Below are 22,823 nucleotides of genomic sequence, written 5' to 3'. Positions count from 1 at the left end.
CCATATCAATAACCTACTCCCTATACTATGTGCTCTAATTTTGCACACTAATCTCTTGTGTGGGACCTTGTCAAAGACGTTTTGAAAGTCCAGATACACCACATCCACTGGATCTCCCGTATCCAGTCAAGTAAAGAGTATACCTGAAATTCACACTCCTGAAATGTGCTTTAAAGATGGTGGAAAGACCTCTGGAGGTTAGGAGGTAATATTGTGGTTCAATATCAGGTAGTTAGCCTGCGTCTTGTTGAAGATGGCTCCTTTGGGGTGTGAATACACTTGCGACTGATTAGCCCGTGCCTGGATGTTGTCTAGGTCTTGTCGCATGAAGAGTGGAGTTGTGATTAGAATTAAATATTCTGAAGTCATTAGTGTATATCTGCATTTCTAATCTTGCATTCGAAGGGGAATCATTGCCAAAGCAACTGAAGATGGTTGAACCTTGGATGTTGTCTGAGCAACTACTGCAGTGATGTCCTGGGGCAGGGTTGATTGACCTCCAACAGCATAACTGGTCTTAGTTTTATCAGGACTTCTTGACACCACACTGGGTCAAATGCTGCTTTTAGTGCAAGGGCAATAGCTCTCACCCTGCCTTTGGAATTCAGCTCTTTGGTCCATATTTGTTTCAAGAGGGGACTTGTTGCCATCTTGTGTGACTGCTGCTTGCGAACTGAAAGGATCTTAATATCTAGAAATGACAAGTAGACAGCTGGATATCATGGTCCATTATCTTGCCCTCGTGTTATCTACCCCCTGCTATCTCCTCTTTCTCCCATAACTTGTTTTCTGGTTTCCAAATGAAGTGGAAAATTAAAACCAGAGCTAAATTTTCATTAATGTCTAGATTTGCTTAGACTAATAAATCAATCATCTTGTTGAAATGACCACACAGTAATACTGAGGTATGCAACCAGGTAAATGGAATAAAATTGGCAAACAGTAGGGAGAAGCCACATCATCAAATGTTATCTGGACCATCTTTTATGGTAATGTTCAATGACAGATGGCACGCTTTCCCCCCTTAGTTGAGTTGCGCCATGTATTGTTCTGCTGCGCTCTGTAGATTGGTATTTTCTTTCAGTGTATTGAGGACCCTTTTAAGTGACACATGGAAGCTCAACTTTACTATTCACTTTTCTCAAAACTTTGATTAGATGAGATTTGCTCAGATGATTGGAAATTGGGAATTCCTCCGATCAGTTCACAATCTACTTTTGTTGATATCACCATGCATATAGTCGTGAACATTTCTCTAATTGTTGTAGTAATCATTTTTTCCTTATCTAATTCCTTCTAACATCTTTTCAGATTGGAGCAGATCTGATGTAGCTTTACAAATGAACAAAACTTTCTTTAGGTTTGGGTTTATTATTGTCATGTGTACCAAGGTACTGTGAAAAGCTTTGTTTTATGTTTTATCCAACAAATCAGATCATACTTTACATAAATATAATCAAGCCAAGCTTAAGTACAATCAGAGAAGATACAGGATGCAGAATATAGTTCTCAACATTTTGATGCACCAACTTGACAAAAGTCCAATGTCCACAATGGTTTAGAGGTTAATCAGACAGTACCTTAACTCATGGAAGGATCATTCAGTAGCCTGATGACAGAAGGGAAAAAGCTGTCCCTGAGTCTGGTGATGTACACCCTCAAGCTTCGGTATCTTCTGCCCAATGGGAATGGGGATATGAAGGCATGGCAGGCTGATCTTTCATTTATATTTATCTATAACCTCTTTTTGTTGACATGAATACAATAAAAGAAGGTGTGACCCTTAGTTGCCATTGTAGTATTTGTGCTGGAAACATCGAAATGATTGTATTTTGATATGGCAGGCATCACCCTGTGTGTGGTACTCTGATTTAGTGTAATAAGTGGAGAGTTTGGAATTTAACTAACTGTCATCAAAAATAACAACATCTTATGAATAATTCATATCTCACATCAATACTCCATTTTCTCTGGATAGTTAAAGACATTTCAGATTCCTTTGTAATTGGATGTGGAAATCTTCAAACATTTGGAATGTCCTGCTTGAACTATGGTTATGTATTATTCTATATGTAATTCATGATATTGCTGTAGCTCAGAACTATGTCCTGGACTCAACCATCACTATATGCTTCATCAATAACCTTCCCTTTGTCCTGAGTTCAGATATGGAGATACTTGCCGATACTTACACAATGTTTAAGCATCAAGGGGTTGGGGGAAAGATTAAGAATGTGGTACTGAATTTGAGTATCAGCTGTGTTTGGAGAGAATGCAAACCAGGTTTGAAATGCCAAAATTACCTACTATTTTAAATATATATTACAGTACCATACTGATCAAACAGAAACTTTGTTAGCTTTACAAAATGAAGCAAATTTACATGATGAAGGCTTGATCCCAAATTAAGCTCGTGTTTCAAGTTCCAATTAAATCATTTTAGCAAATTAATTTGAAATTTATCTCCAACTTCTTATACAAACTGCAAAATGCTTTATTTTCCAAATTTGATCTCCAGTAAATGGAAGCACATAATCTGCGTCTTGAAACAATCTAATTAATTCTGGGTTTTTTTCTTGGTTTTGTGCTCACAAAGCCCATTGGAGCCCACCCCAAGCCCATTTTATGGGTTGTTCATTAGTGGCACATTCGGTGCAGTGTGATTAAATATGGACGCTATTCAAAGTTTAAAGCAACCATTCCGGTGTCAATTCTGAATTTTCATGGTTCAAATGACATTGTGCGTACTTGTATCTATTTTTCATTTACTGCTGAGGCTCCGTGTTGTTGATGGGGCTTTGCCAAATGAGTGCTTACTGATTTATTGAAAATGCACAGTCATGACTTCTGTTCAGCGCTGTTGCAGTATGCTGATATCTTCCTGGATATCTGACCAACGATGTAATTTGGGTGCATTGTAACTAGGATGAGTAAACATACCTCATGCTCTTTTTAATAACATAGTTTGAATTCTCAAATTCTGCCATATCTTCAAACAATCTATCTGTGATATTCTGTTTCAACTATGGAAGGAAGAAATAATTTTAATAAATTATATCCATTTCCAAATCTCTGTTGCAAAACATCTTAATTGTCAATGAAAATCTTTTAAAATTCTGGACATCTGAAATAAAAACAGAAAATGGTGGAATACTCAATAGACCAGGCAGATTTTTGATTAATAAGGGTGTCAGGGGTTATGGGGAGACGGCAGGAGAATGGGGTTGGGAGGGAAAAATACATCAGCCATGAATGAATGGCAGAGTAGACTTGATGGGCCAAATGGCTGAATTCTGCTCCTCGAACTTATGAACTTATGAAGACTGTGGAAAGAGCAAAATAGGTTTAAGTCTAACTGTGTTAGTGATGTTGTCTGACCTAGGATATAAACCAGACAGCACCCGTGGAGCATGAAAGAGTTGAAGTTAATCAGAAAAGAAGTAAATTAGAGATCAAGTACTGAGAGGTATGGATGGGGATCTGTGCGGAAAGAACAAAAAAATTGAAGTCTTTGGTTGAGTGAAAAGCAGGTGAGATAAGTGATAAATGAAATATATGCACAGTGAATAAAAGTGAAAGATTGTGGAAATGGGAAGAAAAGAAACATTGGATAGATCAAAATGACGTTTAAGTAAGAAATGCAGAATCATCTTGAAATGTTGAGTTTGGGAGGCTGCCTTTATGATCTTGTGTTCAGCTTCTTTCAACTCTGCTAGTGTATGAGGCAGTTGTGATATGGCAGAGCAAATAATTTAAGAACTAAACAGGCAAAAATTTGAAGTAGTTGCTGTGGACCGAAAAAACTGTTTATCTGATCTATGTTTGGTGTTCTTGGCGACGAAGAGAATGCGTTGTGAACAGTGTATGAAGTATACAAAGTCATAACGAACGGGTGAATGGGATCCTGGATTGTGAGAAGGGAGGATATATAAGGGTTATATCAGTATAACTGGTAAGCATAAGTTCTTAAGGGATATAAAATTCCTAAGGGATTTAACAGGCTAGATACAGGAAAAATCTTCCCGATGTTGGGAGAGTCCAGAACCAGAGGTCACAGTTTAAGAATAAGGGGTATGCCATTTAGGACTAATATGATGAAAAACCTTTTCATCCAGAGAGTTATGAATCTGTGGAATTATCTGCCACAGAAGGCATTGAAGGCCAATTCACTGGATGTTTTCAAAAGAGAGTTAGATATAGCTCTTAGGGCTAACGGAATCAAGGGATATGGGGAGAAAGCAGGAACGGGGTACTGATTTTGGATGATCAGCCATGATCATATTGAATGGCGGTGCTGGCTCGAAGGGCCGAATAGCCTACTCCTGCACCTATTTTCTATGTTTCTATGTTTCTAGATGTTCTGGAAAGGGGTGAGCGGGGACTGGTTCCAATAAAGTGGCCCCAGGCAGTTAAAAATGGCACAGTCCTTTCAGAATGTTGAAAGTGGAGTCCAAGTATGTCTTGCACAAATTCAGTTTTTATGCCTTCTGTTCTACCAGTTTAATAAGTAAAATAACCTTTGATTATGTCTTCTATTCTGTTTTCTTTTTATTTAAAAAATAATAATCCTCAGTAAAGTGGGCTGTTTGTATTTTCTACTTATGCTTTCTGTGCAGTGGTTAGGGTGCAGCATTGATGGAAAAGAAAAATAAATAATGAGCAAATGCAAATTTCTCGCAATTTAATTAGTTTGTAACGCCTCGTGAAACAGTTTGCTAAAATAGTTTTGTTATGCTTGGCAATAGTGCTTCTGTTACAAGAGATTTGATTTGTTTAATGTGGCTTGAATCGACTGAGCTATGGCGTGGGTTGGGGGAAAGGGAGAAAGATTTGTGCATGCACCATCATTCAAGAATAGAGAAGGCATTCAGTTAAAGTTTTTTTTGTGGCATTCGCAAACTAAAAAAACCCAATGTTACCAGTTAGGATTAAACTGGTAACTTTTCGTATGCAAGCAAACAAGATAACCTCTACACTATAAAAAATGCACATTATGCTACAAAGTAGATGGCAAAGCCTAAACTAGTTGTATGTTGGAAACTCACTGGGTGCTTTTTCATCTTTATCAAGGAGAATCTTTTATTTTCTTTTCTTTTCTTTTCTTTCTTTTCATACAATACAGTTTGACCTTTCCAAAATTGTTCATCTGTTTCTTCTTGCCAATTTTGGGCAAACACTGGACTGGTCACACACAATTCCCAGCATTTGGTCTTAAATTGTGGAACTCAGATCGGTTTTAGAATGTTTTATTGTCACGTTTACCAAGGCACTGTGAAAAGCTTTGTTTTGCATTCTATCCAATCTAATTAGTATGTTTCTGCCCGCTTGAAACCTCTTTACAATTCCTATTTGGCTATCAAATTAGATAATGAATTTCAGAAAGGTGACTGCAATTGAGTTGTCATGCAATTTCACAACAAATCCTGCAAGTACCACACTTTAGACACTTGTTGGTAGTGATTTGTAATTTTTAATAAAATGCATGGTTAACGATCTGAAAGTAGATCTGATTAATAATAAATCATTTGCCCTCAACATATTTAGCGTTTATGTGTTGACTAATTTTTATTTTTTTTAAATTAGTGATCTGCTCTCATCCCAGTATGTGGAACGAACTGTTGGTACATGGGGAAAAACTGTTCATTCAGTGGTAAGTCTGATATTAATTGTGTTTTTTAAGCCTGCAAACTTGTACAAGTTTAACTAAGAATGTCCGATCAAATTTCTTTATTCGTGCCAAGTGTGGTCGCAACTAACTGACCTCTAATGTGAAAAGAAAAGAACATTTGAACAGATAGAATGGTGGTACCTTTTATTTATAATCTGTACTAATAAATTAAAGTTCTCAGGAATTCACATATATTTTATGAAAGCATTATATTTGTGAGTTAATTAAAATTGTTTCATGCAATTAATAATCATTAAAACCCACATACTATGCTGATATTGTGCATTTCCTGCAAATATGTGTACACGCATTTTGTGAGTGTAAATTACAAAGATGTTTTATTGTGGAAGTTATCTTTGGATCATTCAGTTGATTTTGGGGTATTTTTGTCAGATAAAGGGATGTCTGACAAGTGGAAGGTTTTCAAAATTGAGATAGCGAGAGTTCAGAATCAGCATGTTCCTGTCAAAGTGAAGGGCAAGACTATGTAAGAGGGTGCTGCAGATGCTAGTTTATACTGAAGATAGACACAAAATGTAGAAACAAGACACAAGATAGACACAAGATACAAAACTCAACAGGTCAGACAGCATCTCTGGAGAGAAGGAATAGGTGACGTTTTGGGTTGAGACCTTTCATCAGACTAAGCCTTAGTCTGAAGTAGGGTTGCAACCAGAATCGGCACCTATTCCTTCTCTCCAGAGATGCTGCCTGACCTGCTGAGTTACTCCAGCATTTTGTCTCTACCTTGAAGGGCAAGGCTGGCAGGAGTAGGGAAACTTGGATGACAAGATATTGAGTTTCCGGTCAAAAGAAAGGAGGTTTATGTCAGATATAGGTAGCTGTGATCAAGTGAAGCCCTTGAAGTATATAAGGAGTATAGGACTACACTTACGAAGGGAATCAGGAGGGCAAAAAGGGGACATGCAATAGCTTTGGCAGTCGAAATCAGAAGAGATTTTAACGTCAAAAGAGTAAGTAGGGAGAGAATAGGACACCTTAAAAATCAACACGGTTAACTACACGTGGAACCACAGGAGATGGGCGCAATCCAAAATGATTTTTTCTCGTGCAGTAGGCTAACAGTCCAAATCATCGTTGGTCATTGCATTTGTACGTTTCTATGATACTAATGGGTGCACATTAATTCATACGCAGTTTCTAATCGCCTGCTCTATTATGGCCCAGTGAGAAAAGTTTAAATATCAACGATACTAAGAAATGTGCATAGTGCCATAATTACATGTGCATAGATAGGCCCTTCAGCCCAATATGTCCATGCAGACCACCAAGTACCTATCTGTATTGCACGCATGTACCAACATTTGTTTTAGTATCTTTAATGTTATGAAATAGCTACAAAATTCTCTGAATACTCCCAGTGGACAACATGTATTCCAACTTCATTCAGCAGTGTTTATAGCCTGCTGCTGTGAGAGTCTCCACAATGACTAGTCTTATGAAACACAGGATGACTCATGCAAAAAAAATCTTTTGCAGGAGAATCCTTGGCAGAGACAAATAATACCATGCTTATTTATATATGTAAATTTTTTGGGGGAAAAAAGCACATTCAGTTTGACCATTCTGATTATTTTATAGTTCTTTGTGGTTCTGCAGACAATAACAGAATTGTGCCTCACGTGCTGCCGAGGCATCAACATCACCAGCAGCCTAACTAACATTCCTGCCTCCAGAAGCACTGGCATTGTGCAGTAGTTCATGGATTTTCAGTGGCTGATGCAGAGTTTTGCAAGAAATTGGGCTCTAAATATTTTAACCTGCACCTACTAACTAGGATTTTTTTTTTTTTTAATTGTCATCAGTTCGTATGAACAAGAAGCATAGATGTTAGTTTCACAGTCATTCATAGTGATACCGAATTGCAGAACAGTTGTGGCTGGAAGAAGGCTATTTGGCCTTGTGGATCAATGTTGATTTTATCCACAGGCGATTTAGCTGACCCTACCCCCTAATCTATCTCCATACCCCTACCAATCCATTCCTTTTTGAGTAAATGAACTGCACCAATATGTCCAGGTGAATCGAGCAGCATTGGCCAACAACAGGCCACCGTCTTCCCTATTCCAACTCTCACCTCAATCTCTCCCAGATCCTGACCATTCTAACCATAAATATGTTTCGCCTTGTGTCATTTTTGATTATTTTCCAAATCACTTTCGTTGGTTCATGATTGCACCAGCAATGGGAATGGTTTCCCTCTACCTTTTCTATCTATATCTCTCAACCTCCTCTGTTCCAGGGAGAACACCCTATCAACATATAGGAGCAAAGGCAGGAGAATGGGGTTGAGAGGGAAAGATAGATCAATGGCGGAGTAGATTTGATGAGCTGATTGGCCTAATTCTGCTCCTAGAACTTATGACCTTATGGGCAACTGTTTTCTTAGGAATCATTTTAGTAAATCTCTTCTGCTCAGGGCTACTTGCATACTTGAGTATAAAAGCAGCAGGTAATAAACAGAACTAAGTGACTGAGGCTGTGCAGTCAACCGCATCTTGTTGTGAATGTACTGGACAATTAAACAGTTAATGGGATGAGAAGGTTCCTAGAAGATCTTCAGCGGTGTCTATGCCCAGCATGTGAGTGCTAAAGAATATGCTCTGTAATCATGTTCAACCAGAAGTTATGAATAAATAATCCATCTCAGCTTCCTCCTCAGATCCCCACCATCGCACAAACCCATCTTCAGCCAATTCATTACACAAGAGTATTTCATGTAATTTCATTCGATTCACTCCACATGATAACAAAAAAACCCAAGAGCATAGGATGCAACAAGTGCTATGGGACCAGCCAACATTCCAGCTGTAATGCTGAAGACCTGCGCTCCAAAATATGTTGCACCTCCAGCCAAATTGTTCAGTACAGTTATACTACTGACAATATGGGCAGCACAGTGGGACAGTCCTAGAGCTGCTGCCTCACAGCGCCAGCGATCTGGGTTCAAACCTGACTATGGGTGCTGTCTGTGCGGAGTTTGCATGTTCTCCCTGTCACCACTTGGGTTTTATTTGGGTACTCCGGTTTCCTCCTACATTTCAAAAGATGTGGAAGTATGTAGATTAATTGGCTTCTGTAAATTGCCCCCAGTGCGTAGGGTGGGATAGCGTAGATTAATGTGCAGGTGATTAATGGTTGGAGTGGCCTCAATGGGCTGAAAGCTGATTCCACACTGTATCTCTAAACTCTAAACGTAGAAAACTGTCCAGGTTGCTGGACAAAAAGAAGGACTAATTATTGTCCGTGTCTATTCTCAATCATCAACAGTACTCTCAAATGGCGTTTAATCTAATTATCACTAATTATCATTAACACTTATCACTAATTACCTAATCACCAATGCCCACATTGAGTTTTGCCAGGGCCAATTGGCTCCAAACCGTGTTGGTTATTGGAGATCAATCATCCCAGCTGGAGAACATCACTGCAGGAGTTCCTCAGGGCACTGTCTTCATCCATCTTCTCCATCCATCTTCAACTTCTTCATCAATCACTTTTATTCATCATATGGTCAGAAATGGGGAAGTCTGCTGATGATTGCACAATGTTCAATTCCATTTGCAAGTCCTCAGCCCGTGAAGCAGTCAATGACTACTTGAAGCAAGACTTTGGCATCATTCAGGCATGGGCTGATATGAGGCAGTAATATTCTTGCGACCCGGATGCCGGGTAATGATCATCTATTTGAAACAAAGTCTAACCACCTGTCCTTGATACACAATGGTTTTCCAATAGCTGAAATCCCTTCTTTCACCTGCTGTGCATCTTGCAGATAGTGGACATTACAGCCAATGTTATAGGAGTCGAATTCGGCCATTTGGCCCATTGAGTCTACTCCGCCATTCAATCACGGCTGATCTCTCCCTCCTAATCGCATTTTCCTGCCTTCTCCCCATTACCCTTGACACCCGTTCTAATCAAGAATTATCTTTAACTATCTCTGAGTTAAAAATATCCACTGATTTGGCCTCCACAGCCCTCTGTGGCAATGAGTTCCACAGATTATCTACCTTCTGACTAAAGAAGTTCCTCCTCACCTCCTTTCAAAAAGAGCGCCCTTTAATTCTGAGGCTATGACCTCTGATCTTAGACTCTCCCACCACTGGAAATATCCTTTCCCACATGCAGTCTATCTATGCTTTCAGATATGCTCTAGTGGCAGAATGTGCTCTAGTGGCAGAAGGTGCTAACATTTAGGATGGTTGAAAGGATGGCTGAGAAGCAGTTTGGTCCTGGATGGTATTGAGCTACTTCACTGTTGTTTGAATTGTGCTTATCGGGACAATATGGAGAGTGTTCCGTCATATTATGACATGCCATATTGATGATGGTGAGGTTCACATGCAGAATATCAAGCCTCTGGCCTGTTTTGGTAGTGCTAGTTTGAGCAGTTTATAGTCAATGATGACTTTGTTGCCTGCAGCGGCTGTCAGGCTTGAAAGAGCAGATGCATTCTGGAGCATTCTTCATAAACAGAAGTTGGTTAACGACGGAGTTAATTTGATTAGTACGTGTGTCAGGGGTTATGGGAAGAAGGCAGGAAAATGGGGTTGAGAGGGAAAGATAGATCAGGCATTTTTGAATGGTGGAGTAGACATGATGGCCTAATTCTGCTCCAATAACTTATGAACCTTATGAACCTGAGTGCAAATATACATATGTCTGGTCTTCACTGTTCACTGCACAGCAGTTCTTCACCTAGACTGGTAAATAACACCAACCAAACCTATGACCTCTATCTCCAAGATTGATGAGAGCAGCGGGTGCATGGCAACACACCACCTTCAGACAGATCTCCAGAGCACAAAGTCCTGACCTGGAAACGTCACTTTTTCTTCATCACCGAGTCTAAATTAGGGTATTTATTTCACGAAATGCTGGAGTAACTCAGCAGGTCAGGCAGCATCTCAGGAGAGAAGGAATGGGTGATGTTTCGGGTCGAGACCCTTCTTCAGTTTGAAGAAGGGTCTCGACCCGAAGCGTCACCCATTCCTTCTCTCCTGAGATGCTGCCTGACCTGCTGAGTTACTCCAGCATTTCGTGAAATAAATACCTTTGATTTGTACCAGCATCTGCAGTTATTTTCTTACACTAGTCTACACTAGTACACATCTGCAGTGGTTCAAGATGCCAGTTCACCAGCACCTTCTCAAGGGCAAAGTAGGTCTAAATGCTGGCCTTGCCAATGACAATAGACAATAGGTGCAGGAGTAGGCCATTCGGCCCTTCGAGCCAGCACCACCATTCAATGGGATCATGGCTGGGAACTGGGATGAAGCATGAAGGTAGCCAAGAATATAAAGGAGGATAGTAAAAGCTTCTGTAGGTATGTGAAGAGAAAAAGATTGGTAGAGACAAATGTGGGTCCCTTGAACACAGAAACAGGTGAATTTATTATAGCGAACAAGGAAGTGGCAGACGAGTTGAACAGGTACTTTGGTTCTGTCTTTACTGAGGAAGATACACACAATCTCTCAAATGTTCTAGGGGCCGGAGAACCTAGGGTGATGGAGGAACTGAAGGAAATCCACATTAGGCAGGATTTTTTTGAGGATGTAACTAGGAAAATTGACAGGGGAGAGTCAGTGAATGTGGTGTACCTCGACTTTCAGAAAGCCTTCGACAAGGTCCCACATAGGAGATTAGTGGGCAAAATTAGAGCACATGGTATTGGGGGTAGGGTACTGACATGGATAGAAAATTGGTTGACAGACAGAAAGCAAAGAGTGGGGATAAATGGGTCCCTTTCAGAATGGCAGGCAGTGACCAGTGGGGTACCGCAAGGTTCGGTGCTGGGACCCCAGCTATTTACGATATACATTAATGACTTAGATGAAGGGATTAAAAGCAAATTTGCAGATGATACTAAGCTGGGGGGTAGTGTGAATTGTGAGGAAGATGCAATAAGGCTGCAGGGTGACTTGGACAGGTTGTGTGAGTGGGCGGATACATGGCAGATGCAGTTTAATGCAGATAAGTGTGAGGTTAATCACTTTGGAAGTAAGAATAGAAAGGCAGATTATTATCTGAATGGTGTCAAGTTAGGAGGAGGGGATGTTCTGGGTGTCCTAGTGCACCAGTCACTGAAAGGAAGCATGCAGGTACAGCAGGCAGTGAAGAAAGCCAATGGAATGTTGGCCTTCATAACAAGAGGAGTTGAGTATAGGAGCAAAGAGGTCCTTCTACAGTTGTACCGGGCACTGGTGAGACCGCACCTGGAGTACTGTGTGCAGTTTTGGTCTCCAAATTTGAGGAAGGATATTCTTGCTATTGAGGGCGTGCAGCGTAGGTTCACTAGGTTAATTCCCGGAATGGCGGTACTGTCGTATGTTGAAAGGCTGGAGCAATTAGGCTTGTATACACTGGAATATAGAAGGATGAGGGGGGATCTTATTGAAACATATAAGATCATTAGGGGATTGGACACATTAGAGGCAGGAAACATGTTCCCAATGTTGGGGGAGTCCAGAACAAGGGGCCACAGTTTAAGAATAAGGGGTAGGCCATTTAGAACGGAGATGAGGAAGAACTTTTTCAGTCAGAGAGTGGTGAAGGTGTGGAATTCTCTGCCTCAGAAGGCAGTGGAGGCCAGTTCGTTGGATGCTTTCAAGAGAGAGCTGGATAGAGCTCTTAAGGATAGCGGAGTGAGGGGGTATGGGGAGAAGGCAGGAACGGGGTACTGATTGAGAGTGATCAGCCATGATCGCATTGAATGGCGGTGCTGGCTCGAAGGGCTGAATGGCCTACTCCTGCACCTATTGTCTATTGTCTATTGGCTGATCATTCTCAATCAGTACCCCGTTCCTGCCTTCTCCCCATACCCCCTGACTCTGCTATCCTTAAGAGCTCTATCTAGTTCTCTCTTGAATGTATTCAGAGACTTGGCGCCACTGCCTTCTGAGGCAGTGAATTCCACTCTGAGGCAGTGAATTGATGCCCACATCCCATAAATGTCTGGCATTCTGAATCCATTGTGGCAGCTGTAGAGTTAAAACAATGAAATAACCTAGAATTAAGTTGAGTTTATTGTTATATACAGAAGTACAGTGAGGTGCAGGTACAATGAAAATCTTGCTTGCAGCAGCATCACCACAGGCACATAGATTCAGACAACACCAAGTCATTAATTATACAAACTTCTGTAAATTGTACACTAATTAAAAAGCTGATAACAAGAGTGACAATGACAGCACTATCATGGAAACAATGTGGTCCACTAATTTCCTTCATGTTGCCTTGTTTGATCTTCTTGTGATGCCAAACCCATTAATCTGGTTAACTACTAATTCTTCCTCATTTCAAGAACAATTAGGTTCAGATGCCAAATGCCACCGTTGTCAATGCCTGTGAATGGATAAAAACAAGCCAGACAATCTCAGATGCCATCTGTTACAGGAAATAAAGTCGTGTTGCTTGAGTTCAAAGTAGCTATGACCTTGAGGAATAATAAAATATGTATTTATTTCATTCCCAAGCAGCCAATATGAATTACGGTTTAAATAAAACTATTAAATAATACAAAGTGCAGTCCTTAATGGAATCACAGTGCAGATCCATTCCAAGTGCTTCTGGATCTGAATAACATTAATCATTTGGCAGGCAAATTTATTCTCTCATACTTGTTTAGATGGCAAAAAAATAGTCTTGAAAAGTGAACTGTCATCAAAGTACATGATAGCACGGACAAATTTTATACAGAACAGTAAAGTGCAGGAAGAAGTCCTTCAGGTCATGATGTCTGTGTCGAATGTGATACCAAATAAAACTAATCCATTCTGCCTGCATGTGATCCATATCCCACAATTCCAAGCATATGCATGTTCCTGTCTATAAGCCTTTTAAATGCCACTATTATATCTGCTTGCACCATCATCCATCATTTACATTCCAGGCATCCATGATGCTCTGTCGAAACATATCTAAACATTCCCCCTCCCCCTCTCATTGAATTGAAAGATACAGCTTGGAAACAGGTCCTTCGGCCCACTGACTCCACGCCGGCCAAAAAAAGCAACAAGACACACAACTACATAAAAAGTTAACATAAACATCCACCACAGCGGATTTTCCACATTCTTCACTGTGATGGTAGGCAAAAAAGTCCAATCTTCTACCTCTGAATGGTGTCAGATTAAGAAAAGGGGAGGTGCAACAAGACGTGGGTGTGCTTGTTCATCAGTCACCAAAAGCAAGCATGCAGGTACAGCAGGCAGTGAAGAAAGCTAATGGCATGTTGGCTTTCATTGCGAGAGGATTTGAGTTTAGGAGCAAGGGGGTCCTACTGCAGTTGTACAGGGCCCTGGTGAGAATGCACCTGGACAGGAAGCAGAGTAGGAATTAACGGGTCCTTTTCAGAATGGCAGGCAGTGACTAGTGGGGTACCACAAGGCTCAGTGCTGGGACCCCAGCTATTTACAATATATATTAATGATTTGGACGAGGGAATTGAATGCAACATCTCCAAGTTTGCGGATGACACGAAGCTGGGGGGCAGTGTTAGATGTGAGGAGGATGCTAGGAGGCTGCAAGGTGACTTGGATAGGTTAGGTGAGTGGGCAAATTATAATGTGGATAAATGTGAGGTTATCCACTTTGGTGGCAAGAACAGGAAAGCAGACTATTATCTGAATGGTGGCCGATTAGGAAAAGGGGAGATGCAACGAGACCTGGGTGTCGTGGTACACCAGTCATTGAAAGTAGGCATGCAGGTGCAGCAGGCAGTGAAGAAAGCGAATGGTATGTTGGCATTCATAGCGAGGGGATTTGAGTATAGGAGCAGGGAGGCTCTACTGCAGTTGTACAGGGCATTGGTGAGACCACACCTGGAGTATTGCGTACAGTTTTGATCTCCTAATCTGAGGAAAGACATTCTTGCCATAGAGGGAGTACAGAGAACGTTGACCAGATTGATTCCTGGGATGGCAGGACTATCATATGAAGAAAGACTGGATAGACCCGGCTTGTACCCGCTGGAATTTAGAAGATTGAGGGGGGATCTTATAGAAACTTACAAAATTCTTAAGGGGTTGGACAGGCTAGATGCAGGAAGATTGTTCCCGATGTTGGGGAAGTCTAGAACAAGGGGTCACAGTTTAAGGATAAGGGGGAAGTCTTTTAGGACCGAGATGAGAAAGTTTTTGTTCACACAGAGAGTGGTGAATCTGTGGAATTCTCTGCCACAGAGGGTAGTTGAAGCCAGTTCATTGGCTATATTTAAGAGGGAGTTAGATGTGGCCCTTGTGGCTAAAGGGATCGGGGGTATGGAGAGAAGGCAGGTACAGGATACTGAGTTGGATGATCAGCCATGATCATTTTGAATGGCGGTGCAAGCTCGAAGGGCCGAATGGCCTACTCCTGCACCTATTTTCTATGTTTCTATGTTTTCTATCCTTCTAAATTCCAGTGAATACAAGCCCAGTCGACCCATTCTTTCATCATATGTCAGTCCCACCATCCCGAGAATTAACCTGGTGAACCTATGCGGCACTCCCTCAATAACAATAATGTCCTTCCTCAAATTAGGAGACCAAAATTGCACACAATACTCCAGGTGCGCTCTCACCAGGGCCCTGTACAACTGCAGTAGGACCTCCTTGCTCCTAAACTCAAATCCTCTCGCAATGAAAGCCAACATGCCATTAGCTTTCTTCACTGCCTGCTATACCCTGCATGCTTGCTTTTGGTTACTGATGAACAAGCACACCCACGTCTCGTTGCACCTCCCCTTTTCCTAATCTGACACCATTCAGAGGAAGAAGATTGGACTTTTTTGCCTTCCAACACAGTGAAGAATGTGGGAAATCCGCTGTGGTGGATGTTTATGTTAACTTTTATGTAGTTGGGTGTCTTGTTGCTTTTTTTTCGTGTGACTGTATGGTAATTCACATATCACTGTACCTTGATTGGTACATGTGACAATAAAAGACCTTTGAAACCTTTGAAACCTCTCTGATAATAATCTGCCTTCCTGTTTTTGCCACATTTTGCCACATTTATCCACATTATACTGCATCTGCCATGCATCTGCCCACTCACCCAACCTATCCAGGTCACCCTGCAGCCTCATAGCATCCTCCTCGGAGCTCACATTGCCATGCAGCTTTGTGTCATCCGCAAACTTGGAGATGTCACATCTAATTCCTTCGTCTAAATCGTTAATATAGATTGTAAATAACTGGTGTCTCAGCACCGAGCCTTGCCGCACCCCACTAGTCACTGCCTGCCATTCTGAAAAGGACCCGTTAATTCCTACTCTTTGCTTCCTGTCTGCCAGCTAGTGCTCTATCCATGTCAATACCCTACCCCCAATACCATGTGCTCTATTTTTGCACACTAATCTCTTGTGTGGGACCTTGTCAAAGGCTTTTTGAAAGTCCAGATACACCACATCCACTGGCTCTCCCTTATCCATTCTACTTGTTACATCCTCAAAAAACTCCAGAAGATTAGTCAAGCATGATTTCCCCTTCATGAAAGCACCTCTCAAGTTCATGGTAATTTGTAAATGCAAGAAAAATAAAGTCCAACGTAACTAAACTGTTATGCTGCATCTGGTAGAGTCATAGTCATACAGGGTGGAAACAGGCCCTTTAGCCGAACTTGCCCTCACTGACCAACATGTCCCATCTACACTGGTCCCACCTGCCTGTTGTTGGCACATATCCCTCCAAACCTGTCCTATCCATGTACCTGTCTAATTGTTTCTTAAACTTTGCAATAGTCCCTCACTCAACAACCTCCTCTGGCATCTCGTTCCATGCACCCACCACCCTTTGTGTGAAAATAATTTATGTTCTATAATTTACCATGGAAACACAAGCGTGAAAAAAATTTGGGCAATAAAGATAATTATAGCCTGTTATTTTAAGACAGTTTTTTGAACCACATACAGCCAATCTGTAAAAGCTCAGGAGCAGGAAAAGGAACTTGTGTAGTGACAAAATGGAATATGACTTCAGATTATTTTACATTAAATAAAGACCAACTGCAAAAATAAATCAGAAAAACCAACTTGCACTTTGATTTCTAATAGTTCATTTAAAATATGGGGTGATATATTCTTGGAGGCATAAGAGACTCCAAATGCTATTATCTGGAGCAAAAAACAAACTGCTGGAGGAGCTCAGTAGGTCAAGCATATTCTTGTTTTTATGTGTATATTTTTGTTTTTCCTTTATCGACATCCTTTCAACGTCTGGCATTGTTTGTACAAAGCTTGGGGGCATCATGGTTATGTTCGTAGGTACATCCCGAGGGCGATGCTCATGATCTGAAGTCATAAGTTGAAATAACACAATGGAAAGTCAAGAACTTGAATCAATTTAAGTAAATGGATTTAAGTTGGACTCAAGTACTATAGGGCACAGCTTTAAGGTGAAAGGGGCAAAGTTTAAAGATGTGTGAGGCAACTTTTTTACACAGTGGGTGATGAATGCTGGGAAAGTGCAGTTGGGGGAGGTGGTTGAGGCAAATAGGATAGTGGCATTTAAGAGATTTTGGATAGGCATATCGATATTCAGGGAAAAGAGGGATATGGATTATGTGCAGTTGGATAAGAAATGGCCTTGCCATCATGTTTGGCACATACATTATGGGCCGAAGAGCCGTTTCTTGTGTTGTACTGCTCTATGTTCTATGTAAATAAATGCAGAGTGAACAATGGTTACAGTGAAACTGCAGGATTGTTACAATAACCTCTAATGAAGAAAATTGGATCTCCTATTCTGGTCTGGCCTTTAAATTACTCCATGCTCACATCTGTCCAGTGACTGACCTAGTGAACCACTTAGTTTAATCCAATACCCTGTGGGTGTAATTTAAGCCGAAGGTCTAGAGCAGTTTAGAAAGACTTCTCATAATTGTCTTCGCAAGAGCAGTATGGCAAGGGCATCATCCATTGGTCCTTGCAATGATATCCACATCTACAAATGAAGAACGTTTCCATATATTTGTTTGCGATGAACCATTGATTGGAAAATGTTATTTAATTCATGTGTTCCATCTAGACTGTTAGGGAGCTTCTTTCCCTTTTCAGAAATTGAATGAAAAAGACAACTATTGTGCACATAGCACTCTAAACGCTAGATATTTGGACCCACTGATACCCTTGGGAGCATAGCTGACTTTGGTAGAATGGGAGAAGATGGGAAATTACACCAGTTGGCCTGGAATGGCTGCTTCTACGATATTTCAATAGACAATAGGTGCAGGAGTAGGCCATTCGGCTCTTCGAGCCAGCACCACCATTCAATGTGATCATGGCTGATCATTCTCAATCAGTACCCCGTTCCTGCCTTTTCCCCATAACCCCTGACTCCGCTATCCTCAAGAGCTCTATCTAGCTCTCTCTTGAATGTACTCAGAGAATTGGCCTCCACTGCCCTCTGAGGCAGAGAATTCCACAGATTCACAACTCTCTGACTAAAAAACAACTCTCTGACTCTCTGTCTGGTTTTACATAAGCTATTGTGCAGAGATTAAGCTGTATTTTTACAGCTGTCTGTGTAGATACCTTTGGAGAGCATGGACTCCAACATCTATCTTGGATTCCACAAGTTATATTAAATCACACCAAAGCCCAGAACTGTTTATTTGAATTGCTTCTCTTTCCTATTTAAGCTTTATTTTCAGTTGTCATTTTTCTTGGGCTCACCAAATGAGCAGGATGAGAAATTATGTTCGGGATCCTGTTGGTTTTTTAAATTTATTTTTGGAGAGTATCTAACTCAGTCAATTTGTACACTCAGTGCATACATTTACAGACTTAGGACGTTTCTGGTTTCTGATGATTGTTGCATTTCCTGCTTTTTCTAACATAGAACATAGAACAATACAACCGAGGAATGGGGCCTTCGGCCAACTTTGTTTGTGCGAACATGATGCCAAGTGAAACTGATCTCATATGCTTGTCCATCAATGGTCCTCGGTGCTTTATTGTCACATGTGCCACAGTAAGATTATTTCCTTATAAACAGTCCAATAGAGTATCACTATACCATCCCCGATTAGCAATTGTGCAGAAATAGTCTACTGAGCTTGCATGCAAGTGCAATGCTTTGCCGCTGTTTTCGAAGTCCAGCACACGCTCCAGTTGTTATGAGCAGTGCCAGCTTCGGGCAAGCCCAAGGCTGCTGTGGGCACTCCTGCCATTGCCCTCCTTGGTCGACCAGCAACCGACGTCCTCTCCTTGCCCGTTCACCTTTGTTCCCTGCAGCCTGCAGCCGGCACAGTAAACCCGACCCTGGTTATGTTTGCTCTCCTAGATGGACCTAACTCCTCTCCTGTCGTGTCCTTCGTCAGCGCCGGCTCCATCCTCCCGTCTCCGGTCTTCGGAGGATAAACAGCGCGGCTCGGCAGGCTCTCCCTTTCAGTCTGCGGTCCGCCAGGTGCAGGCATGGGCCAGCTCGGCAGATACCCCCTGTAGGTCATGGTATGCCAGGTCTTGCATTCGGCTGCACCGGGTCTTGCGTTCGGCCGACGTCCGGACTGGATCTTTCTTTCAGCTGCAGTCTGCCGGCTTGACTGCTTCTCCTGTAGCGGGGAATAATCTTTATCCCTCTATTCCATGCACTTCCACGTGCCTATCTAAAAGCCTCTTAAATGCCACTGTCATTATCTAAACACGTGAAGCTGTCATATGGCGAGGTCACCTGTTGGAGGTAGATTTGTCGATACCACTTCTACTATTCAGGGATTATGACATCAAGAATGACATATGCCAAATCAGTCGGTCAGCTGTCGAGTGACAAAGGGGCAAAGGCGCTGTTTCTAAGAGGCATCATATTTATCACATTCACCTTGAAAAGGACAGCGCAGATCATTACAGTATGACTGAGCTTATGAGAGTGTGGAGGACAATAATTAGCCGTTGCTTTGTCAACACTTCAGCCCATATTGTTTCTCCTCTGCTAGTTTCAGCATTTGCTTCTCTCCACATGTACACTTTTCCACAGCCATGGCAGACCCTCGAGACTCCAAACAGCATGCTGGGTGCATTGATAGTCACAAGTTGGTCTAAGGAGCTCCAGGTGCTGTGGGACATCAAACAGTCTCTCTTGTGACATATGAGACGGCAGATGCTGGAATGTTGGGCAATAAAACAGAGTGCGGGGGGAAGTCAGCGGGTCAAGCCGCATCCATTGTGGGAAATAGACACTGGCTGCATCGTCAAAGATATAACACAAGGATACAATAAATGAAAGAACCACAAAACTGCATGTACCATATAGTGCTGTGCGTGAAGTTTGTGCACATTTATGAGGGAGTTAGGGAGAAGGAGTAAAATTGGCCAAAGTACCTTTTCTCCTGAACTTGGTGATGCATGCCAATTACATACGTGCTATTATGCGGCAGGTTTCCAGATGGACCTCCTTTAAGAGAGTACCCATTTTATTATTTCTGAATCTTTGCTATTTGTGATACAGTCTCTTCCATGTTTTGCCGTTTGTTCGACTAACAGCAAGCCAATTGAGATGCTATGAAAAACACACATACAGGAACAGCCATATGGTCAAACAGCACACCCAACTGTGTCAGCAGAAGTCTACACATCATGCATCTAGATATTATAACATGGATGAGGCATATTACTCCTTTGGAAGCTGTGGATTTAACCCAGCTTTCCATTCGAAGTTTCATCCTTATTATCTGCCCTTCTGATGATTAGATTTGCAGGAGATCTAGGTTGCAAGAAGGCTTGGTATTGGCAAACAGCAAATGTCGAGCAGATTGTCAGGCCACACGTTATGCAATTTATTTGGTACAAATCACTGAGCGGAGGTATTGTGTGAGAAATCAGGGACACAGGGTGGTATATAAGCATACAGGCATGGAGAGAGGAGCAGGGTGACTAAGATGGGGTGAGAAACATGTGCACACCGGATGGGAGAGCAGAAAGAAGGGGGCATAGGGGGTTATTATTTGAAATTGGAGAATTCAATATTCATACTGTTGGAGACGCAGAGAATTGCAGATGCTGGTTTTCAAAAAAAGACAAAAATTCTGGAGTAACTCAGCGGGTCAGGCAGCATCTCGGGAGAACATGGATACATGACATTTCAGGACGGGCAGACTGATCATATTGTTGGTGGTATGCTACCCAGGTGGAATATGAGATGTTGTTCTTCCGTTTTGTTAGCTTAGTAATGGGAAGGGGATTTAAAATAATTAGCAACCACGAGTTTCAGCAGCCCTCAACATCCTTTTAAGATGGTTCAAATCTTAATTGTGCACTTGGGTTGTTGAAATATCTTATATATTTCCAGATGTTTTTTGCCTTAATTAATCATTTTAGAGTTGGAGATGCTGTTTACCATCACCCACTCCATTAAGTGTAGCAGTTTCAGCAACCTGATTAATGAGGTTTCTTTAAATTACATGCGTTTATATGAAACAACTGGTATATTCATGTTATAATAGAATAATGATTAGAATTAAATCTAATAGTGTATGTTGCAAAAATATAAAACTAAAATAGAACTGGGATATTTAAAGATCGATAATTGTATCAATGCTTCTCTACAAATTAGCCTAATAAGGAATTATAATACCTCTTATGTCATAGAGTCACACAGCATGAAAACATGCCCTTCAGCCCGACATGCCCCATCTACACTAGTCCCACTTGCCTGTGTTTGGCCCATATCCCTCTAAACCTATCCTATTCATGTACCTGTCCAAATGTTTTTTAAATGTTGTGATAGTCCCTGCCTCAACTACCTCCTCTGGCAGCTAAATGCTTCTTAAATGTTGCAATAGTGTAATTTGTTTATTTCAAGAGGACGATAATACAAAAACAGGAATGTAATGCTGCGGCTCTATAAGGCGCTGGTCCGGCTGCATTTGGAGTATTGTGAGCCATTTTGGGCCCTATTTCTGAGGAAGAATGTGCCGGCTCTGGAGAGGGTCCAGAGGAGGTTTATGTGAATGATCCCAGGAATAAATGGGTTAACATATGACAAGCATTTAATGGCACTGCGTCTCTACGCGCTGGAGCTTAGAAGGATGAGGGGGAACCTCATTGAAACTTACCGAATAGTGAGAGGCATGGATAGAGTGGATGTGGAGAGGATGTTTCCACTAGTGGGAGAGTCGGACCAGAGGTCATAGACTCCGAATTAAAGGACGTTCCTTTAGGAAGCAGATGAAGGGGAATTTCTTTAGACAGAAGGTGGTAAATCTGTGGAATTCATTGCCACAGACGGCTGTGGAGGCCAAGTCAATGGATATTTCTAAGGCAGAGATTGATAGATTCTTGTTTTGTACAGGTGTCGGATTATGGGGAAAAGGCGGGGAAAAGGCAGGAAAATGGGGTTAGAAGGGAGCGATAGATCAGCCATGCTTGAATGGAGGAGTAGACTTGCTGGGCCAAATGGCCTAATTCTGCTCCTATCACTTATGAACAGTGCTTGCCTCAACTACCTCCTCTGGCAGCTCGTTCCATACACCCACCACCCTTTGTGTAAAAAGGTTACTCCTCAGGTTGCTATTAAATGTGTTCCCCCCTCATCTTAAATCCTATGTCCACTGGTTCTCAATTCCCCTACTCTGGGCAAAAGACTGTGTGTTTACCCAATCTATTCCTCTCTTGATTTTATACACTTCTATAAGAACAGTCCTCATCCACTTGCACTCCAAGGATGAAAGTCCTAGTTTGCTCAACCTCTCCCTCTATAGCCCAGGTCCTCGGGTCCTGACACCATTCTCATAAATCTTCTCTGCACACATTCCAGCTTGACAACATCTAAATGGGGTCTCACCAGCATCTTACATAACTGCAAATGACCTCCCAAAGTCAAAACTCAATACTTTGGCTGATGAAGGCCAATGTGCCAAAAGTCTTTTTGACCACCCTATCTACCTGTGATGCTAACTTCAAGGAATGATGTACCTGCACCACCAGATCCCTCTCCTCTACAACACTCCCTCAAGAACATAACTGATTTTGCAAGGTTCTGTTTTTTTATCATGGTATCAGAATCATTTAATATCTCTGACGTAAAAATATGTTAGGAATTTTTTAATGAATTTTCTACTGAAGCCAGTGATTTCTAGAGATTTTTAGGTGGTTATATGTGACAAAAGGTAAGATGAATGGCCTATTAATTCCCCTTTCCCACTTCCTACATTTATA

At 41.5% G+C, this 22,823-nt stretch overlaps 1 protein-coding gene and 1 non-coding gene across 9 annotated transcripts in view; one reads left to right on the top strand and one right to left on the bottom strand.

Annotated features, from left to right (window-relative positions):
* adam22 (ADAM metallopeptidase domain 22) overlaps positions 1-22,823 on the top strand; it is a 230,863-nt gene that overhangs the window by 41,643 nt on the left and 166,397 nt on the right. For all 8 annotated transcript variants that reach the window (XM_078416827.1, XM_078416844.1, XM_078416837.1 and 5 more), the window contains exon 4: positions 5,584-5,650. In XM_078416827.1, coding sequence (XP_078272953.1) covers positions 5,584-5,650 — 67 coding nt within the window. The remainder of the gene's footprint in view (positions 1-5,583; positions 5,651-22,823) is intronic.
* On the bottom strand, positions 4,980-5,106 carry LOC144611163 (U6atac minor spliceosomal RNA). The gene has a single exon (XR_013549491.1). It is a non-coding gene; the product is annotated as a U6atac minor spliceosomal RNA (small nuclear RNA).

This window comes from Rhinoraja longicauda, chromosome 2 (assembly GCF_053455715.1).
Source record: "Rhinoraja longicauda isolate Sanriku21f chromosome 2, sRhiLon1.1, whole genome shotgun sequence".
Taxonomy (NCBI): domain Eukaryota; kingdom Metazoa; phylum Chordata; class Chondrichthyes; order Rajiformes; family Arhynchobatidae; genus Rhinoraja; species Rhinoraja longicauda.
This window is presented reverse-complemented; position numbering and strand designations above follow the sequence as displayed.